Here is a 20,764-nt window from a genome sequence, read left to right on the forward strand (position 1 = left end):
CAATCAATCTACCCCTTGACAGCTGGGTCAATTTAGAATACAAAACCCAAATCAAAGAGTTTACTCCCTTCCGTGGAAACAATCCAGATCCCTATTCCCAGACACTTCAAGGGCAGATAACATCATTGAAGGGGGATATTCACACCCAGAGACCCAGGTGTCAAGCATTTCATGAAATTAGGGCTTCCTTGATCCAATAAACCTTTCACGCCACGGAGCCAGCTAGTCTGAGGTTAAAGGAACAGAACTTATTTCCCATGGTCCTTGTGGCTTGTTGATTACCCACAAGGCCTCACTCTTGTTGCTTGACCAAGGAATGATTTTTAGACAGTACCAACTACACTACACCATGGATCCTCTTCGCTGCTCGAGGCTGCAGCGGATTCCCTCCTCCCGGGCTCCCTTTGAAGCAGCAAAGTGGGAGGGAAGCCGCTTACACCCGTGTAAGCAGCTCCTCTCCCACTTTCCTGCTTCAAAGCAGCCACGGAGGAGGGAAGAAGGGGACCCATGGATCCTCTTCGCTGCTCGAGGCTGCAGCGGATTCCCTCCTCCTGGGCTTAATAATGTATATATGTCAAGGGCTTTGAGATGCATATAAAATCAGGCTCAGCATTATTAACTGGACTTAGATAAGCCATGGTTCCCCTTCCTTCCCTCCTCTGAGGCTCGCTTTAAAGCAGCAAAGTGGACAGGAGCCACCCGCTTTGCTGCTTTAAATAGTTTAGTACAACATTTTATTCAGAATATTTTTTTCCATGTTTTCCTCCTCTAAAAACTCTCTGTCTTCTGTCTCCTCTGCCCAGGAGGACTCTCCTGTGTGAGTGTCTGAATAGTTTAGTACAACATTTTATTCAGAATATTTTTTTTCATGTTTTCCTCCTCTAAAAACTCTCTGTCTGAGGGCCCTGCTCTTGCCGCTTACCACCTACCTGGCCCAGGCCTGAAGCCTCACAGGGACTGCTGCGCTCTGCTGCCCAGGAGGACTCTGCTCTTGCCGCTTACCATCTACCTGGCCCGGGGCGGGGCCTGAAGCCTCATAAGGACTGCTGCGCTCTGCTGCCCAGGAGGACTCTCCTGTGTGAGTGAGGGCCCTGCTCTTGCCGCTTACCATCTACCTGGCCCGGGGCGGGGCTTGAAGCCTCATAAGGACTGCTGCACTCTGCTGCCCAGGAGGACTCTCCTGTGTGAGTGAGGGCCCTGCTCTTGCCGCTTACCATCTACCTGGCCCGGGGCGGGGCCTGAAGCCTCATAAGGACTGCTGCGCTCTGCTGCCCAGGAGGACTCTCCTGTGTGAGTGAGGGCCCTGCTCTTGCCGCTTACCACCTACCTGGCCCAGGGCTGAAGCCTCACAGGGACTGCTGCGCTCTGCTGCCCAGGAGGACTCTGCTCTTGCCGCTTACCATCTACCTGGCCCGGGGCGGGGCCTGAAGCCTCATAAGGACTGCTGCGCTCTGCTGCCCAGGAGGACTCTCCTGTGTGAGTGAGGGCCCTGCTCTTGCCGCTTACCACCTACCTGGCCCAGGCCTGAAGCATCACAGGGACTGCTGCACTCTGCTGCCCAGGAGGACTCTCCTGTGTGAGTGTCTGAGGGCCCTGCTCTTGCCGCTTACCACCTACCTGGCCCAGGCCTGAAGCCTCACAGGGACTGCTGCGCTCTGCTGCCCAGGAGGACTCTGCTCTTGCCGCTTACCATCTACCTGGCCCGGGGCGGGGCCTGAAGCCTCATAAGGACTGCTGCGCTCTGCTGCCCAGGAGGACTCTCCTGTGTGAGTGAGGGCCCTGCTCTTGCCGCTTACCACCTACCTGGCCCAGGCCTGAAGCATCACAGGGACTGCTGCGCTCTGCTGCCCAGGAGGACTCTCCTGTGTGAGTGAGGGCCCTGCTCTTGCCGCTTACCACCTACCTGGCCCAGGCCTGAAGCCTCACAGGGACTGCTGCGCTCTGCTGCCCAGGAGGACTCTCCTGTGTGAGTGTCTGAGGGCCCTGCTCTTGCCGCTTACCATCTACCTGGCCCGGGGCGGGGCCTGAAGCCTCATAAGGACCGCTGCGCTCTGCTGCCCAGGAGGACTCTCCTGTGTGAGTGAGGGCCCTGCTCTTGCCGCTTACCACCTACCTGGCTCAGGCCTGAAGCATCACAGGGACTGCTGCACTCTGCTGCCCAGGAGGACTCTGCTCTTGCCGCTTACCATCTACCTGGCCCGGGGCGGGGCCTGAAGCCTCATAAGGACTGCTGCGCTCTGCTGCCCAGGAGGACTCTCCTGTGTGAGTGAGGGCCCTGCTCTTGCCGCTTACCACCTACCTGGCCCGGGCCTGAAGCCTCACAGGGACTGCTGCGCTCTGCTGCCCAGGAGGACTCTCCTGTGTGAGTGTCTGAGGGCCCTGCTCTTGCCGCTTACCATCTACCTGGCCCGGGGCGGGGCCTGAAGCCTCATAAGGACTGCTGCGCTCTGCTGCCCAGGAGGACTCTCCTGTGTGAGTGTCTGGGGGCCCCTGCTCCTTCCTGCCACTTACCACCTGGCCCAGGGCAGGGCCTGACGGGCCTCACTAGGACAGTTGCTGTTACTGCTGGAGGGGTGCAGAGTGCTTTTAAAATGTTTTAAAAATTTTCTTTTGAATTTTTTGTATGTGGGGTGGGGTGGGATGGATGTTTATTGGGCCTGGGAATTTGTTTGATTTTATCTTTTTGTAATTTTTATTAAAAGACTGATAAGAACACTACGCGACAGTCTCCCAATGTGTAAATTGTTCTCTAGTTTGATTGGGGGTCTTGACACCTGGGGCTCCAGCTATTCACACCCACCTAGTGTTGTTATCAGTCTTTTCATTACCTGGGAATGTGCATCTGTGAAACATCCGAGGAAAGGGGGGAGCCCTTTGATTCAGGTTCTGGGAACTTAATGAGCTCAGCTGTCACAAGTTAAAATTATTAGCCCATAAGCTGGTCACTGGTGAATTTGAATGTAATCAAGAATTGTGATTGGGTCTGGGTTCTGGTTCCACGTGAGATTTGTGAATAAAGATCCTAAGAATGGCTGAGAAAGCGCGCTCTGCAACCTGCCATTCGCCCGGCTGTTAGCGGACCACCGTCCTGTGTCTCTTTGTAAGGGAGATTCCTGCTGACTACTGAAAGACGTTGAAACTATCCTATCTCTGTCTTTGTTCTTAGAAGTGAGTATCTTAGTTAGCTATATTAAACAATCTCTTTATTTTATCTGCCTGCAAGATACAAAAGATGTGCCTGCTTTTTAAGCATGTTAACTTTGTGGTTTTTTAAATAATTTTTTAAAATAGAATCTTTTGTCTTATGTGCCAATCTGAGGGAAAATCGAAGTCCAGCGCCTGACTACTTGGTTACGCTATACCTGATGAATATCTGCCTGCAAGTTTGTGGCAGCAGCTTGCAGAGTGGGGCAACCGGTAACAAAGGAGCATAGTCTTTTCCCTTGGACTGTGCCTCCGGGTGCCCTGAGACGGAGTGGTGGCAGCATTACCATTTCTGTGGCGTTTTGTTTTGTCAAAAAGTAAATGGCTGCTGGCCTCCATTCCAGAAACCTGACCCACATGGAGGGTAAGGGCAGGTGAGGGAGGGGAGAGTGGCCGGAGCCCCTTTACTACAACCTTGTTTCTAAATTTATTGTTTTGCATTGTTTTGTCTGGTTTAACCATATTTGCACAGCAGTTTATAATAATAATAATAATGATATATAATAATAATAATTTATACCCCGCCCATCTGGCTGGGCTTCCCTAGCCACTCTGGGCGGCTTCCAAAAGAATATTAAAATACTGGATTGTTTCAAGAAGTGGCAGAGAGATATTTCTAGATTTGTCTGGTGTCAGCGTGCTTGTGTTGTTCACTTGTGTTCCTTTGGTGGTGAGAGAGGTTGAGGTTGGCCTAGGGTGTGATTGTTTGTTTGTGATTGGCTGTGGTGATCTTTGTTTTCGTGTGTGAGTGAGGTGGGTGGGTGTTTTGGATCAGGTTAGCCATATTGATTTGTATGCTGTTGGTGGATTATTGTCATTGTCCTGTTGGGCTGTGTATGTGATAAAGGGGAGCCATACCGGGGTGAAGGTGGCTTCTTCTGTTTGTTCCCGTGTCAGTTTCAGTTTATTAGTTAATTTTTCTACTAGGGCTGTTTCCCATACTATTTGGTACCATTGGTCCATGCTTACTCCTGACAGGTCTCTCCAGTGTCTGGTCATGGTGTTTCTGGCTGCTGAAAGTAGGTGGGTTATGAGTTCTTTGTGGTGTAAATGGGCATTGTTGTCTTGGAAGATGTTTAGTAGGGCCAATTCTGGGGTCATGTCTTTGCTCAGGTGCACCACAGGTTGCCAACTTCTCTCATTGTCCCCTTGGAACAAAGCTTCTCCTAATCCTATTTGACTGGCATTGGTTTGCATTTCAAAAGGAGGTTGCTGGTCAGGGGCTAGAATCACCCACAAACTTACAAGGGCTTGTGTTAACAACTCAGCGGCTTGCTTGAATTGGTGTAAGAGCCATTCCAGTACACACTGGATTTCTGCTCCCAGGGATTTGATGTTTCCCAAGCCCAATCTAAATCCGAAATCACTCACTTCTCCTTGAGCAAACCGACATTTATACATTTTAACGGTCAGGTTTGCATCTTGCAATTGGGCCAAAGCTCTCTGCACATGCTTAAGGTGTTCTGGCCATGACTTTCAAAAAATTAACTCAACTTCTTCCAATCCCTCCCATCTCCCTCTGAGCATGGACAAAGGATTTTCTAGGAGCTTGCCAAAAGCTGGCTGGTCTGACACAAACTCTGGGCTCCGTGAGTAAATCTCAACCAAAATTCCTAACAGATTTCGAACACAGAGGTGGGGTAGGGGAAAGTAAGGGGAAATGTCTGTGCGTCTTATGGAGCGAAGCCAGCAAGAGCCGCTGCTGCCGACAAGCTCTGCGCAGCTCTCCCTTTAAAGCAAGAGCTGTGTAGAGTGTGCCTGCGGCTCTGGCTGGCTTTACAGGGAGGCGGGTCTGTCCCTCCTTCCGGCTCATTGTAAAGCCAGCAAGAGCCGCGGCTGCTGAGCTGAGGCGGGGAGGAGGGAGGGAAGGGGATTCCGTGGGTCCCTCCCTCCTCCGTGGCTCCCTTTGAAGCAGCAAAGTGGGAGGGAAGCCGCTTACACCCGTGTAAGCAGCTCCTCTCCCACTTTCCTGCTTCAAAGCAACCACGGAGGAGGGAAGAAGGGGACCCATGGATCCTCTTCGCTGCTCGAGGCTGCAGCGGATTCCCTCCTCCCGGGCTTAATAATGTATATATGTCAAGGGCTTTGAGATGCATATAAAATCAGGCTCAGCATTATTAACTGGACTTAGATAAGCCATGGTTCCCCTTCCTTCCCTCCTCTGAGGCTCGCTTTAAAGCAGCAAAGTGGACAGGAGCCACCCGCTTTGCTGCTTTAAATAGTTGAGTCCAACATTTGATTCAGAATATTTTTTTTCATGTTTTCCTCCTCTAAAAACTCTCTGTCTTCTGTCTCCTCTGCCCAGGAGGACTCTCCCGTGTGAGGGTCTGGGGGCCCTGCTCCTTCCTGCCACTTACCACCTGGCCCAGGGCAGGGCCTGACGGGCCTCACTAGGACAGTTGCTGTTACTGCTGGAGGGGTGCAGAGTGCTTTTAAAATGTCTTGAAAATTTTCTTTTGAATTTTTTGTAGGTGGGGTGGGGTGGGATGGATGCTTATTGGTCCAACGCCTGACTACTTGGTTACGCTATACCTGATGAATTTCTGCCTGCAAGTCTGTGGAAGCAGCTTGCAGAGTGGGGCACAAAGGAGCATAGTCTTCTCCCTTGGACTGTGCCTCCGGGTGCCCTGAGACGGAGTGGTGGCAGCATTACCATTTCTGTGGCGTTTTGTTTTGTCAAAAAGTAAATGGCTGCTGGCCTCCGTTCCAGAAACCTGACCCACATGGAGGGTAAGGGCAGGTGAGGGAGGGGAGAGTGGCCGGAGCCCCTTTACTACAATCGTGGCCCAAAAACGTGGTTTCGAAGCACGGATCCTCATGGATCCTCACGCTTTTTGCATTAGGCCACACCTAAATCACTGTCAAATCACACATCATGGCAAGGGGCACAGCATCCACCACAAAAAACTAAGATCTACGGCTTCCTGGCCACTCCATGGCCCAAAAACGTGGTTTTGAATCACAGATCCTCATGGATCCTCACTCTTTTTGCATTGGGCCAACCAAAACTCACTGTCAAATCACATATCATAGCCAGGTTCACAGCCTGCACCACAAAAAATTCGGATCCACACCTGCCTGGCCATACTGTGGCCCAAAAACGTGGTACCGAAGCATGGATCCTCATGGATCCTCATGATTTTTGCACTGGATCAGCCAAAAGTCACCATCAGATCAAACATCTTGGGCATGGGCACAGCATCCACCACAAAAATTACGGATCCATGGCTTCCTGGCCACTCCATGGCCCAAAAACGTGGTTCTGAACCACGGATCCTCATGGATCTTCACGCTTTTTACATTGGGGCACCCCAAACTCACTGTCAAATCACACATCATGGCCAGGGGCACAGCCTGCAACACAAAAAATTGAGATCCACGGCTTCCTGGCCATACCGTGGCCCAAAAACGTGGTTTCGAAGCACGGATCCTCATGGATCCTCACACCTTTTGCACTAGATCAGCCCAAATTCACCGTCATATCACACATCATGGCGAGGGGCACAGCCTGCACCACAAAAAACTGAGATCCACGGTTTCCTGGCTACACCATGGCCCAAAAACGTGGTTTCGAAGCACGGATCCTCATGGATCATCACGCTTTTTGCATTGGGCCAACACAAACTCACCATCAAATCACACATCAATGTCCAGGAGCACAGCCTGCACAACAAAAATCACGGATCAATGGCTTCCTGGCGACACCGTAGCCCAAAAACGTGGTTTTGAAGCACGGATCCTCATGGATCCTCACACTTTTTGCACTAGATCAGCCCAAATTCACCGTCATATCACACATCATGGCGAGGGGCACAGCCTGCACCACAAAAAACTGAGATCCACGGTTTCCTGGCTACACCATGGCCCCAAAACGTGGTTTCGAAGCACGGATCCTCATGGATCCTCACGCTTTTTGCATTGGGCCAAACCAAACTCACTGTCAAATCACATATCATGTCCAGGGGCACAGCCTGCACCACAAAAAACTAATATCCACGGCTTCCTAGTCATACCACAGCTCAAAAATGTGGTTTTGAAGCATGGATCCTCATGGATCCCAACACCTTTCGCCTTGGGCCAGCCTAAACTCACCATCAAATCACACATCGTAGCCAGGGGCACAGCCTGCACCACAAAAAACTCGGATCCACGGCCTCCTGGCAACTCCATAGCCCAAAAACGTGGTTTTGAAGCACGGATCCTCATGGATCCTCACGCTTTTTGCATTGGGCCAACCCAAAGTCACTGTCAAATCACACATCAATGTCCAGGGGCACAGCCTGCACCACAAAAATCACGGATCCATGGCTTCCTGGCGACATCGTAGCCCAAAAACGTGGTTTTGAAGCACAGATCCTCATGGATCCTCACACTTTTTGCACTGGGCCACCCCTAAATCACTGTCAAATCACACTTCATGCCATGGGGCACAGCTTGCATCGCAAAAAATTCGGATCCACGAGTTCCTGGCCATACCGTGGCCCAAAAACGTGGTTTCAAAGCATGGATCCTCATGGATCCTCACACATTTTCCAGTGGGCCAACCCAACTCACCATCAAATCACACATCAATGTCCAGGGGCACAGCCTGCACCACAAAAATCACGGATCCATGGCTTCCTGGCGACACCGTAGCCCAAAAACGTGGTTTTGAAGCATGGATCCTCATGGATCCTCACACTTTTTGCACTAGATCAGCCCAAACTCACCGTCAAATCACACATCATGCCCAGGGGCATAGCTTGCACCGCAAAAAACTCGGATCCATGGGTTCCTGGTCATACCATGGCCAAAAAACGTGCTTTTGAAGCACGGATCCTCATGGATCATCACGCTTTTTGCATTGGGCCAATCCAAACTCACCGTCAAATCACACATCATGGCCATGGGCACAGCCTGCACCACAAAAAAACTCGGATCCACGGCTTCCTGGCCACTCCATGGCCCCAAAACATGGTTTTGAAGCACGGGTCCTCATGGATCATCACACTTTTTGCATTGGGGAACCCCAAATTCGCCCTTTGTTCAAGTATCTTTTTTCAAAAATAACCACAGATCTGACCACAAACATCATGGATCTACTGCTTCATGGCCCTGGCCAGATGCTACCCTGGATATATTGGCCAATTTTATGGTGGGTGTGCTGTGATGGAGGAAACGGAGTCGGCTGAATCTCTATCCATTAAAGATGGGCGCCCAATGGCTGGGCCAGAATGATTTCAGTTCCGTTTCCCAGCTCCCAGCTCTTCACCTGTAGCTGCCATCAGGAGTCCCTTTGTGATCCTGGATGCTTCTGTCTCTATGGAGGCATTGGTCACAAATGTAGCCAAACTGGAATTTTTGAATCTATGTCAGGTTAGGCAATCGGTACCAAAGTTGGAAACAGAACTGTTAGATCCCAAAACTAAGATACTTTCAAGAATGTATAACTTGCTGTTAAAATGGAATACTCAGGATGAAACGGTTAAATCTGCTATGATTAAATGGGCACAAGATGTTGGACATAACATTATGTTTGCTGACTGGGAACAGTTGTGGACCACAGGTATGAAATTTACGGCATGTAATGCCTTAAGAGAGAATATTAGGAAAATGATATACAGGTGGTACATGACACCAGTCAAGCTTGCAAAAATCTATCATTTGCCCGATAACAAATGTTGGAAATGTAAAGAAACTGAAGGTACATTCTTTCACCTTTGGTGGACGTGCCCAAGAATTAAGGCTTTCTGGGAGATGATATATAATGAAATGAAAAAGGTATTTAAATATACCTTCCTGAAGAAACCAGAGGCCTTTCTCCTGGGCATGGTCGACCAATGGGTGCCAAAGAAGGATAGAACTTTCTTTATGTATGCCACGGCAGCAGCAAGAATACTCATCACAAAGTATTGGAAGACACAAGATCTACCCACCCTGGAAGAATGGCAGATGAAGGTGATGGACTATATGGAACTGGCGGAAATGACCGGCAGAATCCGAGACCAGGGAGAAGAGTCGGTGGAAGAAGACTGGAAGAAATTTAAAGACTATTTGCAGAAATACTGTAAAATAAATGAATGTTAAGATGATGTTGGATTGAAAATACGCGGTATTGGTAAAAAGATTAATAAGAATATGTAAATACGGATTGATAATGTTGGAAATACATAATTATAATAGGTTAAGATATTGAGTAAAGATAAATGATAGAGGGTAAGGATTTGCTGAAATGATTTTTAAACGGGAATACAAAAAGGGGAGGTGTGAGGAGGTCAAGGAAATAAGGAAATGAGCTGAAAGATATTGAAAAATGGATTTATTTTTTAATCTTCCTTTTCTTCTTTCTTTCTAGTTATTAGTTTTTTTCTTTTATATTCCCTTTTTCTATGTGTGTTTTTTGAGTTAATTTTTGTTTTAAAATTTATTTATTCTGTAAACTTATGATTTCTGTAAATTTTATTTTGTAAACTTATGTTTTGTGTAAAACCTCAATAAATATTTCTTTAAAAAAAATAATAGCATCAGGGCACAGTCCTTCAATGGCTGCGCTCGTTTCTCTCTGGTCGGGGACAGAGGGTGGCGCTTGGGGGGGAATTGTCATCGTGCCACTCCTTGGTGTGTGGAGTGCCACAGGGTGCGATTCTCTCCCCGATGCTTTTTAACATCTTTATGCGCCCCCTCGCCCAGCTGGTCCGGAGTTTTGGGCTGGGTTGCCATCAGTATGCCGATGACACCCAACTCTATCTGTTGATGGATGGCCATCCTGACTCGGCCCCAGACACACTGACCAGATGTCTGGAAGCTGTGGCTGGATAGTTACATGGGAGCCGGTTGAAGTTAAATCCTTCGAAGACAGAGGTCCTCTGGCTGGGACGGGGCGATATGGGATTGAGGGGGCAACTCCCATCTCTTGCGGGGGTGCAATTAGTGCCAGCATCGTCCGTTAAGAGTTTGGGTATAATCTTTGATACCTCCTTCTCTATGGAGGCGCAGATTACAGCTATAACAAAGGCGGCATTTTTTCTTCTCCGCCAAGCTAAGCAGTTGGCTCCTTATCTCTCTCACCCTGACCTAGCCACTGTGATCCACGCGACGGTCGCCTCCAGACTGGATTATTGTAACTCGCTCTACGTGGGGCTGCCCTTGAGACTGACCCAGAAACTCCAGTGGGTGCAGAATGTCGCGGCGAGACTCCTTATGGGGTCTTCGCTGCGAGATCATATTCATCCGGTACTATACCAGCTGCACTGGCTCCCGGTGGAGTACAGGATCAGGTTTAAGGTGCTGATTTTAACCTTTAAAGCCCTATACGGCCTAGGACCCCCAAGGGACCGCCTCTCCTGGTATGTCCCACAGAGGAATTTACGGTCTGCAAATAAAAACATCCTGAAGATCCCAGGCCACAGAGAGGTTAGGCTGGCCTCAACTAGAGCCAGGGCTTTCTCGGCTGTGGCCCCGATCTGGTGGACCGCTCTGTCACAAGAGACTAGGGCCCTGCAGGACCTGACATCTTTCCGCAGGGCCTGCAAGACAGAGCTGTTCCACCAGGCCTTTGGTCAGGGCGCAGCCTGACCCCCTCCTCTGGCAATCTGCACAGAATTTTGCTTAATGGTTGCCATCAATTTGATTTTAATTAATTTTATAATGAATGTTTTTAGAATGTTGGATTATTCTGTTTGTTGTTAGCCGCCCTGAGCCCAGCTTTGGCTGGGGAGGGCAGGATATAAATAAAAATTTATTATTATTATTATTATTGAGTTCTTCAAAGCCACACACACCTTCAGCTGAAAGCCAAAGTTCAAAGTTCTGGGCCATTTTCGCAGAATACACAGCAATGCTGTCTGAGGGACCAGACTTATCCCCCTTTCAGAAAGCCCTCCGATAGTTCTCAGGATGAAGTCCATGCCTTTGCATAACTAATTTTTTATTTTTATTTTTTTATAATTTTTTTATTAAAGTTTTGAAATTTTTATAACAACAAAACAAAACAATACAGTAATACAAAAAAAAATAAAATAAAAACAAGTATAATTTCAACCCTTATTTTCTTATAACTTACTTCCCCGACTTCCTCATACCTCCCCTTTCTGTATTCCAATTTCTAATTTATTATTCAGCAAATCCTTTCCCTTGTTTTTCATTTAATTTTTAACCTTTCTTTTCTTTTTTACTTATCCATTACAGCTGGAAACCACATATTTTCTAAACCAACGTCATTCTTACATTCATTAATTTTACAATATTTCTTAAGATAGTCCTTGAATTTCTTCCAATCTTCTTCCGCTGTCTCTCTTCCCTGGTCTTGGATTCTGCCAGTCATCTCTGCCAGTCCCATATAGTCTATCACCTTCATCTGCCATTCTTCCAAGGTGGGTAGGTCTTGTGTCTTCCAATACTTTGTGATGAGTATTCTTGCTGCTGTTGTGGCATACATAAAGAAAGTTCTATCCTTCTTTGGCACCAATTGGCCGACAATACCCAAGAGAAAGGCCTCTGGTTTCTTCAGAAAGGTATATTTAAATACCTTTTTCAATTCATTATATATCATTTCCCAGAACGCCTTAATCTTTGGGCACATCCACCAAAGGTGAAAGAATGTACCTTCATTTTCTTTACATTTCCAACATTTGTTATCAGGCAAGTGATAGATTTTTGCAAGCTTGACTGGTGTCATGTACCACCTGTATATCATTTTCATAATATTCTCTCTTAAGGAATTACATGCCGTAAATTTCATACCTGTGGTCCACAACTGTTCCCAGTCAGCAAACATAATGTTATGACCAATATCCTGTGCCCACTTAATCACTGCTGATTTAACCGTTTCATCTTGTGTATTCCATTTCAACAGCAAGTTATACATTTTTGACAAGTGCATGACTAATTTTTTAAAGCGCTCATAGTCATGGATTTGGGATGAGGGGAGATGGCCCATCAATTCGGCTAGGTCTCCACAAATTAGGGAGCGCAAAATTGGCATGTACATTTTCAGGGACACCCCCATATCTCGGCAGGTTACTTCAAAAAGAGTCAGATAACTCAGAACATCAGTGGGGGGCTGATATTTCGGAAATGCCCCCCAGTTAAGGTTGCTCAAAGTTAGCCCCGGAGGAGACTGCCTGCCATTTTCTCCTCGTGGCTCCTCGTGACTGTAGTCATACCTTGGAACAGGATGTCGAGACGCTCATCCCTCCGGACGCAGGTGGTCCACCGCCGCGTATACACGCGAGGGTCTAGGGAGAAATTCCTCCTTCTTCTCCGCCGCGTACCATCGCACCGCTCCACAAGTTTCCCAAGCTCTTACTGGCGAGTAGACCCGTCCCGGGGTGGGGGAACGCCTCTCACCGTTCTGCGAATGTCGCACGATGGACACTCTCGATGGTAGTCTCCCACAGACACTTCTTGCAGCTGCTGCGGCAGATCTTGATACTCATAAGCCATCCGGCTGACTCTCTGCCCCATAAGAATGGTTTTGCACCCACTCAACCGCATCGCCCTCTGAAAACTCCATCTCAAGTTTAGGCTCTGCATAAACAAGATAGTTCCCTCTAGGACGTGTGGAGGCCATCCCAGCTTCCACTTCCTCACAAGGTGACAAGGGGTGGTTAACTGGCGCGCCCCTCTCTCTCTCCAAGTTGCAGGACTCTTGCCCACCCTTCCAAACAGTTCTTAAGGCGTCCACCAACTCTCTCTCCGACTCGGGATCTCCCGAAAACCAGGAGGCAGATTCCACTCTGGGACTTGGAGGTTGGGAGGGGGGGTTGTCTCTGAAGGAAGGGAACTGCCTTCTCCACCCGGACCCCATTCGTCCACAGTTCGCAAAGTGTATTCCTGGGGAGCCCCGGCTTCCATAATTCCTGACTATCTCTATCCCCCCCAAAAATAAAACGCCTTAGTACACAAACGATTCGTGCCAATTTAAAATCAAAGTGCCTTTCTGCAGGGAAGTCCCATCCCACCGCTGCCACCATGTAGTAAAGGGGCTCCTTTACTAATAATAATAATAATAAAATTTATTTATACCCCGCCCTCCCCAGCCAAGACTGGGCTCAGGGTGGCTAACAACCAATAATAAAAAAAGTTGATTAAAATACAATTTAAAAGATTAAGATACAACATTAAAACATTAGGATGCAGCCTCTTCACAGGAGGGAAAAGGAAATAGAAAGAGGGGGAGGGAATCAAACTGATTCTAAGCCAAAGGTCAGGTGGAACAACTCTGTCTTACAGACCCTGCGGAAAGAAATCAGATCCTGCAGGGCCCTGGTCTCATGAGACAGAGCGTTCCACCAGTGTTGAGAAGGCCCTGGCTCTGGTTGAGGCTAATCTAACTTCCTTAGGGCCCGGGACCTCTAGGGTGTTGCTATATATGGACCTTAAGGTCCTCTGTGGGGCATACCGGGAGAGGCGGTCCCATAGGTACGAGGGTCCTAGGCTGTGAAGGGCTTTAAAGGTCAAAACCAGCACCTTAAATCTGACCCTGTACTCCACCGGGAGCCAGTGCAGCTGGAAAAGCACTGGGTGAATATGCTCCCATGGCAGAGACCCCGTGAGGAGCCTCGCTGCAGCATTCTGCACCCGCTGGAGTTTCTGGGACAGCTTCAAGGGCAGCCCCGCGTAGAGCGAATTACAGTAGTCAAGCCTGGAGGTGACTATCGCATGGATCACTGTGGCCAGGTTGGGGCGGGAAAGGTAAGCGAAGGTGGAAAAATGTCACTTTGGCTGTTGTAACCTGCGTCTCCATGGAAAGGGAGGTGTCATGGATTACACCCAAACTCTTAACCGAAGGCTTCAATGAATAGAAGGATGAATAAGGTCTCTAAGGAAATGGAGGCCAGAGATTTTCAGTTTGTTTCCCAACCTACCTCGTCTGTGCTTTCCTGATGAACACAAAAACATGAATGGGTCTGATCCATTCTTCACATTCTGATGTTCCTGTTTCTCTTTTCTCATGGACAGGGAATTGATTTTGATGAAGATCAAATATCGGAAATCGGCCTGGAAGATGGGGAGGATCTTCCTCCAAGGTAATCCTGTGCTAACCCCCTCCCCCATAATCAATTGCTTTTAAAAAAAACCCGGTCCATTTCTATGGTGGTGGTGCTTGGGGTCTTTGAAGGATGGGGGGCAATAAACCCTTTTGACAAAAGTGCTACTCCTGTCTCCCCTCAGCATCCCAACCACAGCTTCTCTGGATGCGGCTGATCTTCCTCCTGAAAGCGGCAGCAGAGAGCAGCTGAACAACACACTTATGGATTTCGTCGCAAGAATAAAGAGTGGGATGATCCGAAGGAAGGCGCTCCGAGATCTTTGCGCCTTCCTGCAGAAGATCCAGGAACATGTGAGTTGCGTGGCGAGTTCCCGCCTCCCCCACGGAAATAAAGACACAGGACACCAGTATTTTAGGTTAATGGGCAAAATTAGGCCACAACTTTATTGATTACAGGAATTGAGTGGTATTGGCTTAGGCATTGGTCCTATCGACTAACCGGCTTCAGCCTGATTGCTAGAAGACCGGCAAGGGTTAACCACCAGTAGGGGGAGTCCTGCTGATGTACATCAACTAGGAGCTCCCCCGGGGTCACCGCTCGGGGGCATGCCTTAGGCCCACACCTCCATAGGCTTCGGACAGGGCAACGCCCCACGGAATCCTTTACCGGACTACCCTTCGATATGGGGGAAGGTGATGGCGCTTCCTCCCCCCCACTCATCTGCATAACAATACCCTTACCAATGCCTAACCGCCAATGCCGAGGAAGTTGTGACGATTTGCTACGAGGTAGGCAAAAAGCCAAAAGGCTGGTGCCAATTTGCCAAGTGGAAAAAATTCCTACCAGGCCCCTTGACGGCGACCAACCGAAGTCCATAGCAATGTCAAAGAGCCAAACCTAAAGGGTGGGAGGGTGGGAAAACCGGAGCAGCTGGGGCGCTGGGAGAAAGAGGGAAATCCTCAGCCGCGCCGGCCCTAAATAGCGCGGGCCACGCCTCCCAGGCCAGCCGATTGGCTGGCAAGGGAGATGACACGCCCGAGGATTCCCTGCTCTCACGGGGGCTGCAAGCCAGCCCCGAGTACGTGGGGGGAGGGCATGAAGCCCACAACCCCACCTCCTCTCCAGCTCAGAAGTGGCTTTACTGAAGGGAAGCATTGCAACCATGCAGGGCTGTCAAGGCCTTCAGGCTGCTGCTTCTAGGCCCATCCTGCAAGGTGCCCAAGGGACGATCAGGCATCCCAGCACATACTCAATTTTGAGAACAGAGCTGGGCCATAGTGAGTAAAGTGGCTGAGAAAAGAAGAAAAAAAGCAAACATTAGGAAAAGAGGGTTTAGGTTTAGGATGCTAAATGTTTTGGAATGTTTGGAATAAAAATGTTATAGGAAAAATGGTGATCAGTCCCTTCTCTGGGTTTCTTCTCAGCCATCGGCAGTGATTCATGCATGCTCCTATGGCCAACTGGTGGCGATTTCCTGCCTTTGTGCATTGGATCCGGACCCGGAGAGCAGGCAGCGGGCAGCAGAGGCTCTCTGCCATCTTCTGCCCATCCTGCGGCACAATGAAGGTAAGACTGGAAGAATGCATCCCAGCATGGGGTGGGGTGAGCAAGACCCAAACTAACCGTTTGGCTTTCCTTTGCAGAGACACTGGCAGGAACATTAAGGAACCAAATGCTCATCATCGGAGCTGAGCAGGTCCTCGAATCCACCGGAGGACCGGTTCCTGGGCTGTTTGTGAATAACTGTCACTCTCTTGTCAGGGTAAGTCGCTGTCTCTCAAGCCACATGTTCTGGGTTCCGCAGAGGCAGCACCTGGGCTTTCTGCTCCCCAGCCCTGCCCTGTGGGCATCTCTGACCTTCCTCTCTCGCTTCAGGTCTTTGGCGCCTTTCTCCCTGCGGCGCAGCTCTTGGAGGCCATGTGCTTCCTGGCCAGAGACCTGGTTCTTGAGAGCAGCTTCGACCCCTTGGACATCTCCCACCTGCTGCAAGATTTCATCAAGCAGTTTGGCGGCACAAAAGTGAAGGTAAGGCGTCTTCAAAGGTAGGAGAGAAGAAGATTCTCCGCTTTGGTGTAGGGGAGGCAACCAATACTCCCCAGGACCCTGAGTGGTACCTTGGAAGGAAGAGGCTGTGGTGGCACAGGTCAAGGGTCCCTCTTTCAATGAGGGATGGAGACAGCCCCGCTTCCTTGTACTCTCCAAGCAACCCTCTCCTTTTCTCTGACAGGTGGAGGTGCTGCTGGAGGCCTTCTATAAGATCGCCCAGGGGCCTACAGTGCAAGGCAGGAACATGGCCGTCTTCGCGTTCTCCATCTTGGCGCACCACCACCTGGACAAAGTGGTGCAATATCTCCTCCAGTTTCCCTTCGGGTATGGAGCCCTCCAGGTTCTACTGGGCTAAGGGGAAGGTTGGCAAGCTGCAGGGCTTGCTCAGAAAGCCCTTGCTGCCATTTCCTCTTTCTGGAGCATGGCAGCAAGCAGAAGACTTGAATCTGACCATTGCTCTTGTTTTTGCATTCACAGAGACTGCGAGAGAGTATGGAAGGAGGTTTTACCATCGGCCGATCCAGAAAAGCTGATCCATCTCATGGCCGAGCAGCTTTACCAAAGCCCCTTGGCGGAATCTGCCACCCAAGTGGTAAGGACCAACCACCTGCTTCCTGGCTTCCTTCTTCCCAGGGTAATATCGAGGGGTTCCTGTATTCTGCAGAAAAGCAGAGAAAGTGACTTGCACCCCTCTCTCTTCCAGCAACATCTCAGCAGCCTGTTGCACGCCATCCTCAGGATGGAGGACTACAAGGCAGCTGTGCACCAGAACTTCCCACAGCTGCTGATCGCTCTCCTGGGGATGGTTGTCAACTTCCACTACTATCAGGAATTCCTCGGGTGAGTAGTGTGTTGCAAAGGGACCAATGGAGTCCTTTCCCCTTCAGCCTCGGGGGGTTTCCAGTCCAGCTTGCTTTTCCAAGGGAGGCTCTCCTTCAGGCGGCTGCTGGGGAAGGAATGTGAGTGTGTGCCAATGACCCTCCTGGTAAAACTGGCCTTGCTTTGGTTCCAGAGGGGCTAAGGAAGTTCTGCACCTCCTTCTTGGCACCACTGGAGAGCAAGTGGAGGCGGCCATCGTCGACCAACTTTTCTGCCGGGAGACTTTCAGCCAGGGGTTGTCTGCCATGGTGAGGTAAGAGGAAGAACGCGGTGACCTTCCCCAGTGGTCTGGCAAACGGAGCTGAAGGCACGGGATCGGACTGTGCCCGTTTGCTTCCTGCGGTGTCTTTCCCTTCCTTACCAAGATCTCCTTCTCCATTTCAGAGCTGTCGGAAAGCGAAGCTGGTGGATCCCTCCCATGGTGGAAAGCATCATCGCTGCTCTCGAGGACCAGGATTTTGCCGGGATGCCACAAGTCGCGGCAGCTATCTACATCGAGGTGAGGGGGACTGACGCGGGAGGAAATGGGTGCAGCAAGGAGGCCCTGGCTTGGTTTCTGCCGAGTGTTGGGCTACTTTGAGCCTAAGGACTGTTGCCTGTTTTAGTGCTCCTCAGAGTAGACCCATTGGATTTGATGTACATGGCAAACTTTGGTCCATTCACTTCAGTGGGTTTGCTCTGTGCAGAATTGCAAATGGTGGGCAAAAGGAGAACCTGCCTCAGCCTCTTATCCCTGAAGGGTTTCTTTCTCTTTGGGCCTCTTTAGCTGCTCAGCTGCCGTCTGGAGGTCTATCCCTGTGAAGATACACTGGAGCAGCTCCTCACCTGGCTGGAATACGACTGCCTGGAAGTCCGGAAGCTCAGCGTCAGAGGGATATCCCTGCTTCTGGACTCTGGCATGGCAAGTGATGCTCAGAGGAAGGGGGGGTACAGATCTCGATTCTAATCATGGCCCAGCACTCTTTTGCTGGCACAATACTGAAGGGCCTGTGCTAAAAGGCGTGAGGCCTTTCAGACCTTTGAAAAGATTCTCTCTTTTGTGTAGGACCCTTCGCTTCTGCGGCTCTTCCTGAGGGATTCCCTCTCTGATGTAGAAGCTGATGTCCTCCCAGAATTGATAGAGATGGTAGACCAAGCCTACCATTCCAGGGAGCTGGGAGAGGAAGACCTGGAGATGCTGGCGGCAACCTACTGCGGCCTGGCTGCCCATGTGAGTATGAGGGGAAACATGACACCACACCCAATGGAGGAGGAATGCTTTGGAAGAGGAAGGGTGGGGTTTAGACTGGCATGCAGCGGAGATGTTCTGGCTTCAGGAGGGTGTTCCTCTGGAAAGTGATCTGATGAGAAACACAACCTCTGATATTTTCTGCCTATAGGAGGAAGCCTCCGTCCGGGAATCAGCCATCGAACATCTGGGGCTGCTTCGGGGCTGGGCGAGAGACCAAAGACTTCCCATTACAACAACAGAAAAGGAAGCCATTCGCGAACTGGTTGTGGTCCTCATTCACCTCGAAGACGAGGACCTTGAAGTGGCCAAGGTGAGGGCCAAAGAGGTGGACTTATGCAGTAGGAGGGAGGGATTGTTCTCAGGAGCTTCCGAGACTATGTACCGCAATTTGTAACCCTCTTCTCTTCTTGTGTTGCAGGCCGCAAGGAGGGCTCTTTCCCATCTAGCCCCAGAAGTCAAGTGGTGGGCTCATTCCAACAAATTTAGCCTCCACTTTGCTCTCCACCAGGCTGCCAAGCATCTGGTAAGGTCCCTCTGCCTTTGTTGGCAGCTTTGCCCAGGCATGTCTTTGGGAGTGCAAGGCTCTTCTGCTGCGCTCTCAAGCCTCTCTGATGCCACTTCTCCTTTGTCTTTGCCCACAGAGCAAGACCTTCAGCAAGGGCATCCTTCGGAGTGCTGCCTTATCATGTACGCAGCCGTCTGCCAACAGGCTGCCAGCAGTCTCCAGGGTGGCAGCTCTGCTTCTGGGTAAGTCAAGCAACGTTCTTCCCTGGTAGGGAGGGACAGAAACGTCTTGGTAACAATGGCAGGGAGGATGGACATGTCCCCAGGCCACCTGCTAGGTAGGCCTCCATCTGTGCCCAGATCTTGCTCTGAGTGCTCCGTGAGGGTGGAGGCCTCTAGAGCATACCTGTCCTCCTGCCGAGCTGCCTCTGTCTCCGCTTGCTTTGCACCCAGATGACGTCCCTTTTCTTGCCCTCTCTCTCTCTCTAGGTCATCTGGCTTTCCGGGATGCCAGTTTCATCCGCAATCAAGACATGGCATCCTATGGAACATGTGAGTGAGACGTACGGAGGGCAGGGAGGGATGCTTCTGCTGAGAAAGGTCTTCAGGGGAAGGCAAATTCTCAGATGTATGTTCAGGCAGAGGTGCCACAAGATGAACATGCAAAGAGAATTGGAATGTGACTTCACTGCTCTCTCTTACACACAAACACAGCTGACGGCTGTTTTCATATTGTTGATGGGTGGCTCTTTTCCTGTGCATCTCTGCCTTGCTCAACCTTTCTCCCTTGCCACTCAGGGCTGGAAGAGATGCAGCAGCACGAGGAAGAAGAGCTTAGGCAGACAGGGAGGAGCTGCCTGAACATCATGCAGCGGGCCTATAGACATCGGAAGAAAGGCAGGGTCCAGCGCTTTTTGAGGAGGATGCTCCACTGCGTTCACAGGGAACCTTACCCGAAGGACTTCCTGAGCTGCATGCCAGGTGAGTGAGGCATCTGGTGGGCTATTGGGACATCTGGTGGGCTGTTTGGATGGGACATTTCTCAACGAGCCCCTTTCTCCTCCTGACAGAACATCCGGAGTAGCGCCAAGGCAACGTGGACACCAGAGTTGTGCTGCAGAGATACCATCTTCTGCTCTCCGCAGGATCCAGTCTGGACCAGCGCCAGGAACATCAACACCATCAGGATCGACCAAGAGGAGTGGTGCTGCCCTCACGACCCTCCGTACACAGCGGTAGGAAACCTTTTTGTTGTTGTGTTTCTTGTTGATGTTGTTTTTGATTGTTGATTTTATTGATTTTGAATCTCAGGGTGGTTCACAACACCAAGTATACGAAGCACAAAATAAATAATAAGAATAATCACTGCACAAAATTCATAATAAAAATATCAGAACATAATATAAATTAAATAAAAACATACTAAAAATAGCCACAAGACCAATGTATGCACACTAATAAACAATACAAGAGCCCTGAAACAACACTCCAGCCCACAAATACAAAATCTAAATCAACGTAACACATTTAACAACCATTTAAAACAACCCCACCTTCTTGAAGAAGGCTGATATATTAGATTTAGAAGGTTGGAATACGGGGTTTGGATGGCACGCCTACCTAACATACAACAAAGTGGCAGTGCATAAGGACTTTTAAAATCATATACAGTGGTACCTCGCAAGACGAATGCCTCGCAAGACAAAAAACTCGCTAGACGAAAGGTTTTTCCGTTTTCGAGTTGCCTCGCAAGACGATTTTCCCTATGGGCTTGCTTCGCAAGACGAAAACGTTTCGCGACTTTGTTTCCTTTGTCTAAAAACCGTTAAAACAAAGGGTGCTTAGCTTGAACAGCTGCAGTTGCGACTTGACTTCGAGGAGCAACTGTTAGCACGTGGTTTGGTAGCCTTTTCTCAGACTTTGCTCA

At 49.7% G+C, this 20,764-nt stretch overlaps 2 protein-coding genes across 2 annotated transcripts; both read left to right on the top strand.

Annotated features, from left to right (window-relative positions):
* Positions 1 to 228: 228 nt before the first annotated feature.
* LOC114589966 (uncharacterized) lies at positions 229 to 18,098 on the top strand. Its single transcript, XM_077931035.1, has 12 exons — positions 229 to 3,168; positions 14,146 to 14,213; positions 14,359 to 14,527; positions 15,602 to 15,743; positions 15,821 to 15,939; positions 16,053 to 16,202; positions 16,405 to 16,547; positions 16,701 to 16,815; positions 16,927 to 17,063; positions 17,236 to 17,355; positions 17,487 to 17,601; positions 17,869 to 18,098. Exons 3-12 carry the CDS (start codon positions 14,438 to 14,440, stop codon positions 18,046 to 18,048), a joined length of 1,311 nt encoding a protein of 436 aa, XP_077787161.1. The 5' UTR covers positions 229 to 3,168; positions 14,146 to 14,213; positions 14,359 to 14,437; the 3' UTR covers positions 18,049 to 18,098.
* A 54-nt stretch (positions 18,099 to 18,152) lies between these two features.
* LOC144328292 (uncharacterized) lies at positions 18,153 to 19,397 on the top strand. Its single transcript, XM_077930940.1, has 5 exons — positions 18,153 to 18,312; positions 18,482 to 18,643; positions 18,752 to 18,856; positions 18,975 to 19,080; positions 19,327 to 19,397. Exons 1-5 carry the CDS (start codon positions 18,226 to 18,228, stop codon positions 19,395 to 19,397), a joined length of 531 nt encoding a protein of 176 aa, XP_077787066.1. The 5' UTR covers positions 18,153 to 18,225.
* The last annotated feature ends 1,367 nt before the right edge of the window (positions 19,398 to 20,764 follow it).

Source organism: Podarcis muralis, chromosome 7, assembly GCF_964188315.1.
Source record: "Podarcis muralis chromosome 7, rPodMur119.hap1.1, whole genome shotgun sequence".
Lineage (NCBI taxonomy): Eukaryota > Metazoa > Chordata > Lepidosauria > Squamata > Lacertidae > Podarcis > Podarcis muralis.